This window comes from Lucilia sericata, unplaced genomic scaffold, assembly GCF_015586225.1.
Source record: "Lucilia sericata isolate MDLA Ls3-8-SP2 unplaced genomic scaffold, ASM1558622v1 Contig000310F_arrow, whole genome shotgun sequence".
Classification (NCBI taxonomy): Eukaryota; Metazoa; Arthropoda; class Insecta; order Diptera; family Calliphoridae; genus Lucilia; species Lucilia sericata.
Window position 1 is genome coordinate 384,584 of NW_023994334.1, and position 11,168 is coordinate 395,751.

The 11,168-nt window shown below is 31.8% G+C and overlaps 7 protein-coding genes and 1 non-coding gene across 8 annotated transcripts; 3 read left to right on the top strand and 5 right to left on the bottom strand.

Annotated features, from left to right (window-relative positions):
• Window positions 1-567: 567 nt before the first annotated feature.
• Window positions 568-1,401, bottom strand: LOC119603504 (trypsin alpha-4-like). The gene has a single exon (XM_037955535.1). The coding sequence runs from the start codon at window positions 1,366-1,368 to the stop codon at window positions 601-603; it is 768 nt and encodes a 255-aa protein (XP_037811463.1). The 5' UTR covers window positions 1,369-1,401; the 3' UTR covers window positions 568-600.
• A 2,014-nt stretch (window positions 1,402-3,415) lies between these two features.
• LOC119603508 (coiled-coil domain-containing protein 103) lies at window positions 3,416-3,914 on the bottom strand. The gene is made up of 2 exons (XM_037955540.1): window positions 3,677-3,914; window positions 3,416-3,621 (listed from the first exon to the last, which is right to left on the bottom strand). Exons 1-2 carry the CDS (start codon window positions 3,832-3,834, stop codon window positions 3,513-3,515), a joined length of 267 nt encoding a protein of 88 aa, XP_037811468.1. The 5' UTR covers window positions 3,835-3,914; the 3' UTR covers window positions 3,416-3,512.
• A 451-nt stretch (window positions 3,915-4,365) lies between these two features.
• On the top strand, window positions 4,366-5,214 carry LOC119603505 (trypsin alpha-4). The gene has a single exon (XM_037955536.1). It carries the CDS (start codon window positions 4,398-4,400, stop codon window positions 5,163-5,165), a length of 768 nt encoding a protein of 255 aa, XP_037811464.1. The 5' UTR covers window positions 4,366-4,397; the 3' UTR covers window positions 5,166-5,214.
• Window positions 5,215-5,385: 171 nt separating this feature from the next.
• On the bottom strand, window positions 5,386-5,472 carry Trnastop-uca. The gene has a single exon. It is a non-coding gene; the product is annotated as a tRNA-Sec (tRNA).
• A 262-nt stretch (window positions 5,473-5,734) lies between these two features.
• On the bottom strand, window positions 5,735-6,932 carry LOC119603507 (death-associated protein 1). Its single transcript, XM_037955539.1, has 4 exons — window positions 6,722-6,932; window positions 6,572-6,646; window positions 6,241-6,329; window positions 5,735-6,179 (listed from the first exon to the last, which is right to left on the bottom strand). The coding sequence occupies exons 2-4, from the start codon at window positions 6,618-6,620 to the stop codon at window positions 6,024-6,026; spliced, it is 294 nt and encodes a 97-aa protein (XP_037811467.1). The 5' UTR covers window positions 6,621-6,646; window positions 6,722-6,932; the 3' UTR covers window positions 5,735-6,023.
• Window positions 6,933-7,222: 290 nt separating this feature from the next.
• Window positions 7,223-8,936, top strand: LOC119603502 (uroporphyrinogen decarboxylase). Its single transcript, XM_037955534.1, has 5 exons — window positions 7,223-7,432; window positions 7,600-7,884; window positions 7,942-8,100; window positions 8,165-8,464; window positions 8,574-8,936. The coding sequence occupies exons 1-5, from the start codon at window positions 7,418-7,420 to the stop codon at window positions 8,883-8,885; spliced, it is 1,071 nt and encodes a 356-aa protein (XP_037811462.1). The 5' UTR covers window positions 7,223-7,417; the 3' UTR covers window positions 8,886-8,936.
• LOC119603506 (transmembrane protein 234 homolog) lies at window positions 8,800-9,692 on the bottom strand. The gene is made up of 3 exons (XM_037955537.1): window positions 9,630-9,692; window positions 9,274-9,576; window positions 8,800-9,056 (listed from the first exon to the last, which is right to left on the bottom strand). The coding sequence occupies exons 1-3, from the start codon at window positions 9,643-9,645 to the stop codon at window positions 8,959-8,961; spliced, it is 417 nt and encodes a 138-aa protein (XP_037811465.1). The 5' UTR covers window positions 9,646-9,692; the 3' UTR covers window positions 8,800-8,958.
• A 440-nt stretch (window positions 9,693-10,132) lies between these two features.
• On the top strand, window positions 10,133-11,150 carry LOC119603547 (60S ribosomal protein L31). Its single transcript, XM_037955593.1, has 3 exons — window positions 10,133-10,203; window positions 10,438-10,701; window positions 10,796-11,150. Exons 2-3 carry the CDS (start codon window positions 10,478-10,480, stop codon window positions 10,944-10,946), a joined length of 375 nt encoding a protein of 124 aa, XP_037811521.1. The 5' UTR covers window positions 10,133-10,203; window positions 10,438-10,477; the 3' UTR covers window positions 10,947-11,150.
• Window positions 11,151-11,168: the final 18 nt, after the last annotated feature.

An 11,168-nucleotide genomic window follows, 5' to 3' on the forward strand; every position in this document is an offset into this window, starting at 1 on the left:
AAATAGTTAAGAGAATGGTAAAGACAATAATCAATTGTATATAATCAAAAAACAAGCCCATAGACTAGTTCAAAGATTAGTCAATATACTAGCCCATACACAGAGGGAAAAAGAAATATACACTCCTGGTACCAAATTGACACCAAAGAGTTTTTAATGTTTCAATAACAACCGTTGTTAAAGTATATACATACGTACGACAACACTATGTCGCAACGTTGTCAACATTGCAACAATTCGTTGTCGAAAACTAAATTTAATACACATCCATTGTCTTAATGTTAACAAACGTGCTAAGCTCACTATTGGCAACGGATTGTTTGTCAATAGTGAGCTTACCACGTTTGTTAACATTAAGACAACGAATGTGTATAAAATTTAGATTTCGACAAAGAATTGTTGCAATGTTGACAACGTTGCGACATAGTGTTGTCGTACGTATGTATATACCTTGACAACGGTTGTTATCGAAAAATTATAAACAGTTTGGTGTCAATTTGGTACAAGGCGTGTATATTACTTTTTCTCTCTGTGTAGACTAAACCATATTTAAAGCAAACTCTAAAATTTTAACTAATCGGTAGAAAATTTTTATTTAAATTAAACGGATAAAGCATTTTTGGTAACCCAGGTGCGTAGAACAGCAACATCAGCATAGACACCGGGGTAATTGTCGTAAGCGCAACCGTAACCCCAAGAGACAACACCAGCCAGAACACCACCCGAAACCAAGGGGCCACCAGAATCACCTTGGCAAGAGTCCTTGCCCACAGTATAAGCACACATCATGGTATACTTGATCTCAGCGCCATAACCATAGGTGGAAGACGAACATTGAGCGCGATCAAGAATCTTGAGATCAACATAACGCAATTGAGCAGGAATATTACCACCCGAAGAGGTAGTACCCCAACCAGACACAGTAGCAGCGGCACCAGTGGGTGGAGTAGTGGTAGCCAAAGCAATAGCCTTAATGGTGGAAGACATGGACAAAGAAGAGCTCAAACGGATGACAGCAATATCGTTGACCATGGTCTTATAGTTGTAACCCTCATGAGTCTTGAAATTGGCCACACTAACCAAGATGCCACCAGAATTCCAGTAGGAAGAACCAGCACGTACTTTCAATACCGAAGTGGAGACGGACTGCAAACAGTGAGCAGCTGTCACTATAATTTTAGAGTTATAGATGGAACCACCGCATGAATGAGAACCCGAACGTTGAAGTGAAATTTGCCAGGGGAAAGAGGAAATAGTGGTGGCCTCACCACCCACTATACGTCCATCCAATTGAGGTAGCAAACCCTCAGGCACGGCAGCACCTAAAGCACAGGCTATAGACGCTAATAGAATTACCAATTTCAACATGTTATTGCTGGGGTATAGAGACCAACTACTGAAATTTTGATTCAAAACACTGAATATTTATAAGAATTGCAAGTGTTTGAGGAATTAAAAGTGTTCATGGGATTAGATAAGATTTAAACAAAAAAGACATCTTGCTTAAGAATCTTTAGTATTAATTTTAGCAAAATACTAAAACTAATTAAAACTTAACGATAAGATTATGGTTTATTATGGAATGTTTTATTGCAAGTTCAAATATTTAGTTATTTTTTTTATTAAATAATTCTATAGAAAGTTTTAATAAACTCTTAACTTTAAGGGCCAATCTTTAGGTGAAAGATTAGCGATTAAATTAAAATTAATCCTCGAAAGATGTTTTTAAGTACTCAATTAGTTAATTTTGTTTGCAAGTTTAAGCGCCCAATGGAGGTGGTTTAATCTTAAGCACGAAATGCAAAAGTGTAAACAGCTGATGCAAAAAAATTAATAAAATTTTTATAAATATAAACATTAAAATGTTCTATTTATTGATTAGTATAAATTATGGACACTTCAAAATACATTTTTTGTTTTTAATTTAAGTTTTCATATTAAATTTACAATTGTCTTCTTCTTTTTTATAAAATATGCATTGTTTTGATAACAAACAGTGACGTTTTCTGTTGTTTTCTATGGCAACACTGCGAAGTTTAATCTTGTACTCAAAAACATCAAAGGGGATTAACATAAGATTAAATTTATTTTTAGATTAACTAATCTGATTATTAATTGGCATTTGATTACCATTTCAAAAACCGCTCTAAATTGTTCTATTTACTGATTAGTATAAATTATGGACACTTCAAAATATATTTTTTTGTTTTTAATTTAAGTTTTCATTAATTTTCATATTAAATTTACAATTGTCTTCTTCTTTTTTATAAAATATGCATTGTTTTGATAACAAACAGTGACATTTTCTGTTGTTTTGTATGGCAACACTGCGAAGTTTAATCTTAAGATTAAATTTATTTTTAGATTAACTAATCTGATTATTAATTGGCATTTGATTACCATCTCAAAAACCCGCTCTAAGAGCAACAATTCACAATAACTTATAGAACAAATATTGCATCAACATTTGTTTTATAAACATTTGATAACTGTTTATGAATACGGCAACAAGTTATTAGAAATTAAATAAAAACAATAACAAAACAATTACAGACATATCGAGGGACTATATTCAATAGTCGCTATGTGTCATTTTTATGAAAATGAGATTTTGATGGCAAAATATTCAGCAAACTATCGCGCATCAGTGATATAAATTTCAAAGAAAAAAAATATTTTTTGGCAATTTTATAGCATTTTTTAAATTTCTCTATCTTAAAAAAAAAAAAATTCTGAATGCAAAACTCTCTATCTTATCCAAAAATTGCTTCAAACTCGATCCCTTTGGATAATTTTATGTTGCAAAACAAGTCTTCTTAATAATTTGGACATGCCGAACACAAATCCGTCAAAATATTTAAAATCGCTCTAATAGTTTTTGAGATATCGCTCATTATGATACTAATTAAATCAATTTTATTGTCGTGTTTAACCATATAACATTGATTTTGGACCAAAACATTATAATCTGTTGCTTTTTCAACAATTTGGTTTCTTTTCCTCCATTAAATTGTATAAAATATATTTATTGATTTTAATTCAAATAAAAATTTTATGTTTCCATGAAATACTCTCTATCTGTTGGTTGAATGAACATTTTCGTAGAAAAATAAGCTCTATCTGATATAAATTTGTGAATAATTTTGTAAATAATGCAAAAATTAAAATTCTTTTTATATAATGGTTTAGAATATGGTCGTAAAAATATATTGTAAAAAATCTTCACGAACTAGCGAAATAAACAGTTTTTTTGCTCTCCTGAAAACTTGTATTATTTTAGATAGAGACTATTGAATATAGTCCCTCGATATGTATAATTCGGTCTGTTACACATTCCAATCGGAATACTTTCAATTCAAAAATAGTTTGCTAATTTTATTTTTACAATTTTAAATTAACTCTTAACAAGTTTTCAATGATGTTTTTTATTAAAATTTTAAGAAAATTTAATAATAGTTTTATGACAGGGCGGAATATTAAGAAGAAAATTGAAAATCTATTAAGTTCATCATTTATTCTTCACTTTCTCTTGCCGCTGAGTTCCATAAACGATTTTTAGTTTTTGGATTCATTTTATCTTGTCTTGTTATGGGTTTCAAATGGGCAGCATCCACTATATCTCTAAAATTGTAAAAAAATTAATTATGTTGTGCCAAATATCCCATTTTAAACTTACTTAAATTCATCATAACTTGTGGTATTGTTAACCGCCCTAAGTTTAGCATCATTTCTTAAAGTATGTAATTGCCCCGTTCTTAAAGTTTCCAAACACATTTCCTGCAACCTCTGTAATTCCTCAGCGGTTATTTTAGCTTCAATATTTGTGGAGAACATTTTTGTAACACAAATTGTTTAATTAAATTTTGAAATTTTTGCTGATTTTCAAATAAACAACTAACGATTATGATTGCCTATAGCAACCGAGAAAAGTTTTAAGGTTGCCAGACTTTCATATACATATAGTAGCGTTGAAACTCATTTACCCAATTCACTATCGATCGTATGTCATAAAAGTTTTTCAAAAATACGACATGCCACCATACAACACCGATTGTGAATTGGAGTTCTTTCACAAATCACTTAATTTACCCACAAATTTGTGGCCAAAACTTCACTATTGAGATTTTTACTTTGAGTTATTTTAATGAATAACTTAATTTCCAATTAGATTTACGCAATAGCAAATTTGACAAGTCGAATTATGATAAATTTATACTCAAAATCTTATCAAAGTCTTCCCTGTACTTCTTTTAGTATAAAGAATATTTATTTTTTTTAACAATCTTATCTACTAATTTGAATTATTAGCAAAATAAGTCTATTGCATATTGTTACACTTTTTGTATAAATAGCTTGTAATATTAAACAAATTTCCATAGTAGTTTTTACACTTCAACATGTTGAAATTTGTCATATTATTATCGGCTATAGCCTGTGCTTTGGGTGCCGCCATACCCGAGGGCATGGTGCCTGAGTTAGATGGTCGTATAGTGGGTGGTGTTGCTACCACCATTAGCTCTTATCCTTGGCAAATTTCTCTACAACGTAGTGGATCTCATTCTTGTGGTGGCTCCATCTATAACTCCAAAATCATTGTAACTGCTGCTCACTGTTTGCAATCTGTCTCTGCCTCGGTATTGAAAGTTAGAGCTGGTTCTTCATACTGGAATTCTGGTGGCGTTTTGGTTAGTGTTGCTGCCTTTAAGAATCATGAAGGTTACAATCCCAGCACTAAAGTTAACGATATTGCCGTCATCCGTTTGAGCTCTTCTTTGACCATGTCCTCCACTATTAAGGCTATTGCTTTGGCTTCATCTGCACCTGCTAACGGCGCTGCTGCTGTAGTTTCTGGTTGGGGTACCACCTCTTCGGGTGGCAGCATTCCTGCTCAATTGCGTTATGTCAATCTTAAGATTGTCGGCCGCACACAATGTGCTTCTTCCACTTATGGTTATGGCTCTCAAATCAAGTCCAGCATGATCTGTGCCTACACTGTTGGCAAGGATTCGTGTCAAGGTGATTCTGGTGGCCCATTGGTCTCGGGTGGTGTTTTGGTTGGTGTTGTTTCTTGGGGTTATGGTTGTGCTTACACCAATTATCCTGGTGTCTATGCTGATGTTGCTGCTCTACGTTCCTGGGTTGTCAGTGCTGCTAACTCTGTTTAAAACCGTTTGAAAATAAAGATTTTTGAAATGAATTTTTAAAACACAAAAAGCGTTTTTAATTTTTTGTTATTCCCATTTTCATCAAAACAATACTTTTTCACAAAATCTTAAAATTCCATGGAATTTCAAGTAAAAAACTAACTAACTAAATAAGAAATTGAATTTAATAAAACACAAAACTTAAATAACAAATAAATTAAAATAAAAATTTATTTTCCAACGCCCCCCAGGTGGAATCGAACCACTTCGACGTTAATCGACTACAGGTTTGAAGCCTGCACCCCGGACCACCGAAGTTCAGTGGGGCAACAAAAACTATTGAACGCTTGGTATTTAACTTACACTTGAAATAAAAAAGAATATGGGAATTTTAACACAACAAAAGCAATTGCAAAAAACACACCAAACTAACCTTAACACGCTAATAGCAAAGCATATGTTAAGGCGCTAGAAAAAACAAACCCACCACTATTATAAATAAAACAAATCACAATTTTACTGTTAAGAAAAATAGTTAAAAATAGTTTTTAAAAAACCTTTTTGTGTGTATTTAAAAAACTCTAAGTGGAAACATTGAAAAAATGCAATTTTTAATAAAACAGAGAAAAAAGCTAAAAAGACACAAAACAATAATGATAAGAAAAAAATGTAATATTTTTATATATTAAGAAATAATATAAAAAAGGGAATGTAAGTATTACTTATATAAATGACTTGTTTCCAAAACATCTAAGCAAACAAAAAGCAAAATAAAAAAAAGAGAAGTTTAACTTCTTAAAGTAGGATACTAATAGAAAAGGACCCAATGACCAGCCATGATGACCAGCAACTTAAGTACTCATCATAACCATAGGCAGTTCATTTGCGAGGTTGTTGTATGTTGATTTGGGGCTTGGTAGCAACATGTGCTGGTGGCTTGGGATGATGAGCCACCTGGGCTGCTTGAGGCGTATAGTCTGAATTGCCCTTAACAGGGGCACCACTCACCGACATGGCATTCACATTAACAGGTTGCTGGAAAGAGAAATATTACTGTTATTGCTTAAAAACGAGTTTGGTAAAGAAAAAAACTTACAGTTAGACCGGTGCAATCTTCGGCATCTTTAGCAGGACGTTCCGCATTGGGTGTTTTATGTTGGACAATACGCATGCCACCAGCCTTAACTGAAAATACATATAAAAAAGTTAACTTTCCCTCTAAAAAATTCCCAAACACTTTGTATGACGCTACATGATTTTAATAAGTCAATAACAAACAATTTCAAGGTCAACTTTAATTATCAAGTCATTTTTTATAAGAAAAAAAAAAAACAAACATTAAAAAACAAAATATGTTTGTTTCTTTTAATGCGCATTTAATTTTCTTGTCTACAGAATGAAAAAAAAACAACAACATGTTTGCTTACCTGCCGGTGGATGTCCAGCCAATAAATTAGGTTGTTGTTCATCAGCCATTTTCGTTTTTTTATTTGTAAAAAATTCTGAAATATTTAGCAACATAAAATGAGTAATTTATTAGCAATGTTTTAATTTTTTTTAAACAAAGTTGTACTTACCTTTTTTAAAAAAGTTTGCTATTTTTTACTTTTTTGATAATTTTTTATCGCGTTTATTTGTGACACGACTGCAGTTTCAGTAGCTATTATCTGTTTTTAGAATATATTTTTTGGGTTCTATTCTTTCAGATTGTTGTATTTGTCGCTGTTTCCTTTTTGCTTTTATTTACAGTATTTATTTGTTGTTGTTTTTTTGTTCTTTATCGCAATTTTGTTTTGCGCATTGAATCAAGTAAATGCAATTGAAAACAAAAAGCAACAGAGTTGTATTTGCACTTTAACACAAAAACGGAAAAGACTTTTATATTAAAACATAAGTTATAAAATTAATATTACCGCATATTTAGGGTTTTACATCAATTCCGAAGAAATACACCTAAGCCGCCTACTTTATAAGGTTTATCGGAAATTTTTGTTTTACATTAACCTTATGTTTTTACATACCGTTTAAGGCCTAAACACTACTGTGAATGAATACAAATAATTTACTGAACAGCTGACACCCATCAATGACATTTTAATTTTGACAGAGCAAAAAACAATTACACTTTTCAGATTAATTTTAATAAACATTATTAAATAAACGCTACAAATAATTGCACATTCATGCAAACATAGCTAAATAATTAAAAAAAATTAAAATAACATTACTAACACAAACTCATTTCACTAATAAGACAAAACAACAATAAAAACATGAAGGATGCAAAGGTAATAGTAACAAAACAAAAACGGAACTCGAGAAAAATGCAAATTAATTCAAAGAAAAATTACATCATATAAAATAAACCCATAACATGTTTAAAATCTTGCAATTAAGTTTTATTGCTTTTGTAATTAATTTAGTAAACTGTGAATATTTTAATTTTTCCAAACAGAATTTTCCGGCTTTAAAAAATGATAATTTGTTGAGAGCGGCACGTGGTGAAGCGGTTGACCGTGTTCCGGTCTGGGTAATGAGACAAGCCGGCCGCTATTTACCTGAGTTTCAAGAAGTGCGCAAGCAACATGATTTCTTTACTATATGTAGAACACCTGAGTTGGCTTGTGAGGTTACTATGCAACCTTTAAGAAGATTTGATTTGGATGCTTCCATTATCTTCTCAGATATTTTAGTAATACCCCAGGCTTTGGGTATGACTGTGGAAATGCATCCTGGAGTGGTAAAATCTTTATAATAAACCTACTTTTATATAATTTTTTATAATCTAAATTCCTAGGGCCCCGTTTTTCCTGAACCTTTACAAACTCCTGCCGATTTATCAAAATTAACCCCTGAAGGAGCCGTTAGCCGATTAACTTATGTGGGAGAAGCTATAACTATGATGAGACACAAATTAGAGGGCAAAGTTCCTCTAATAGGTTTTACTGGTGCACCTGTAAGTCAACAATAGAAACAATTTTGTTTTGTCTCATAATAAATTGATTTCTTTTTTTTCCTAGTGGACTCTTATGGGCTATATGATCGAAGGTGGTGGCAGTAAAACCATGTCCAAAGCTAAATTTTGGCTTTCAGACTATCCCGAAGATGCTAAGAAACTTCTGGAAATGCTTACTGCCTCTATAGTAGACTATTTGGAAATGCAAGTTAAGGCTGGAGCCCAGTTATTGCAAATTTTTGAATCTTCTGCCGAACATTTGCCTAAAGAAGACTTTTTGAAATGGTGTGTACCTTATATCAAGGAAATCAATGATAAATTGAAACAACGTTTGACGGAACAAGGCATACCTTTAGTGCCCATGGTAATATTAATTAAAACACAAATATTACACTTACCTTAAGTCTTGAATTTAAAATGTTCTTGCTTATTTGATGCGTTTGGCTAATTAATTTTCTTGTTTATTATTGTAGACAATATTCGCCAAGGGTGCGGGACATTCCTTAGCCGAACAAGCCCAACTGGGTTATGAAGTTATAGGTCTCGATTGGACGGTTGACCCTGAAGAGGCCCGCAAACTAGTAGGACCCAATATTACCCTTCAGGGTAATTTAGATCCTCAGGATATGTATAAAACACCCGAAGAAATACGTGAATTGACTACTACTATGGTGCGTAAATTTGGTAAAACTCGTTACATAGCCAATTTGGGTCATGGCATAACGCCTCAAACACCTATTGTTAGTATGGAGACATTAGTAGATGCTGTCCACAAAGCCTTATAGATTAAGTTGCATTTCTTTTTTAATAAACTTTATATGGTAATGGTTTGTTAATTTATTAGTTTTTATAAGTTTTTTATTGCACTTCCAATGAATTAGGGGTTTCTCTAATAACTTGGTCATATAACATAAACGAAGAACCAATACAGACTAATAAAGTGCCCACAATAATATCTGAAAATATATAAAATATATTCAAAATATATAAAACTGAGTTTTATACATAATTTAGTTTATAACACAGACGGTAGGTTAGTCTTTAGTGCAGATTATTTTGTTAAGTCTGAAGTTCTCACCAATGTCCAGTCAATAATGAAGACTATAATACAGTATGTAATGCAGACTATAGTAAGTCTTACCCAGTCCACCGTTTAAACTATTATTTACTCACTTTTACCCGGTATCTTTTCACCCAACATATAACCCGTTATCGCAGTAAATGCAAATGTCAAGGAATTGGCCACCGGAACAGCCACTGTTATGTTGCACGTTTGTAAAGTCCAAACATACAAGACACTGCCGGACTGATTTAATAAGAAAGGTATCCAATACTTTAGGCGCCAAACTATAGTTTTCATTTCAAGCCAAAGATTTTTGGCGGAAGAACCGGTATTTATTTTTTCTATACCCTGACTGCCCAATTTTATAAAAGGATTAGTGCAACCCCATAATAGGCCTACCGCCAGCAAGGATACTAAAATGACCACAATTTAAAATATATTTTTAGAATTTTTCAATTAAACTTACAAATGTTAAAGAACATTTTTCAATAACTTCAATTAATGAAACTAATACAGGGTTGGATAATTGTAATAAACTAAATGTCAAGTTGGTACTATTGTGATTTGCAAAATATAACGGTCAAGAAAATAAACACACACATTTTTGTAATAAGAATTAGAATTAAGTGAAAGTATGAATTTTAAAAGATATTTTAAACATTATGAAGCTTTTGGATATTCAATACAAATAATTTAATAAAGAAAAAGTTTCTACACCTATTTCAATAAGTTGCCATTTTAATTATAAATATATAATATATAAACATAATTATTGTGAATAATTAAATAAATCTTTATATATAAATTGTTTTTATAAAAAATAGTATTATTTATTTAACAAAACCATTAATTTCAATAAATATTTACGATATTTTTTAACAAAAATTAAATTTTGTGTTAATTTCACTAAAAACATTTTGACACAAAAACCAAACACTTCCGAAAAGTTGTTAGTAATTTTTGACAAACGTCAAAACTGAGATGGCGTTGACGTTTGACAGTTCTCCCTTTCTTTTACGTCAGGCTTTCATTTCCGATAGGTTGGTTTTTAATAATTTTTTTTTAAATAAATCCAAAAACATCTAAAAAATCCTAAAATAATTAACAAAATGATAACTAAAATCAAGTGTAGTTTGTGTTTATATAAAAATATACCCAAAAATTGTAATAGTTTAAAAAAATCGCAAAGAAAAATAAAAATATGCCAACAACCAAAAAAGTTATATTGAAATTTGTGCAATAACTAAAAGAATACATTTCCTTGTACTTTTTAGGACTTTGAATAGCAGATAAGCTTTTTCACAAACAAGAAAAATGGCCAAAACAAAGGGTGAAAAACGTAACAAGTCCGCCATCAATGAAGTGGTAACCCGCGAGTGCACCATTCACTTGGCCAAGCGTGTCCACAACATCGGCTTCAAGAAGCGTGCTCCCCGTGCTATCAAGGAAATCCGTAAATTTGCCGAAAAGGAAATGGGTACCAATGATGTCAGAATCGACACCCGTTTGAACAAGCACATCTGGTCCAAGGGTATCAGGTTAGTTATATACTAGTGTATAACGCTATTGTTTACATTTCGTTTGTTTTCTATTTATGAAATTTATTTCATGTTTTCTTTTTGTTATTTTTAGATCCACTCCCTTCCGTGTGCGCGTACGTTTGGCTCGCCGTCGTAATGACGATGAAGATTCACCCAACAAATTGTACACTTTGGTAACTTATGTTCCCGTCGCCACCTTCAAGAACATGCAAACCGAAAATGTTGAATCCAACGATGATTAAATTCTACGTTAGACGTATGTTGTCCCTCAACCAAATTATGTGATTATTGCCTAAAAGGGCAATATGTTTTTTTTTTTTGGTGGGACAATGTTTAAGATGATTATCAGTTGTTTGTTCTAAAACGGACTTAGGTTTAAATAAACTAAATATCCAATTCTATTTGGATAGCAAGAAAAAAAATAAAGTTTTTATTTTATACACAAATGCTGGTTTTGTAGTGTT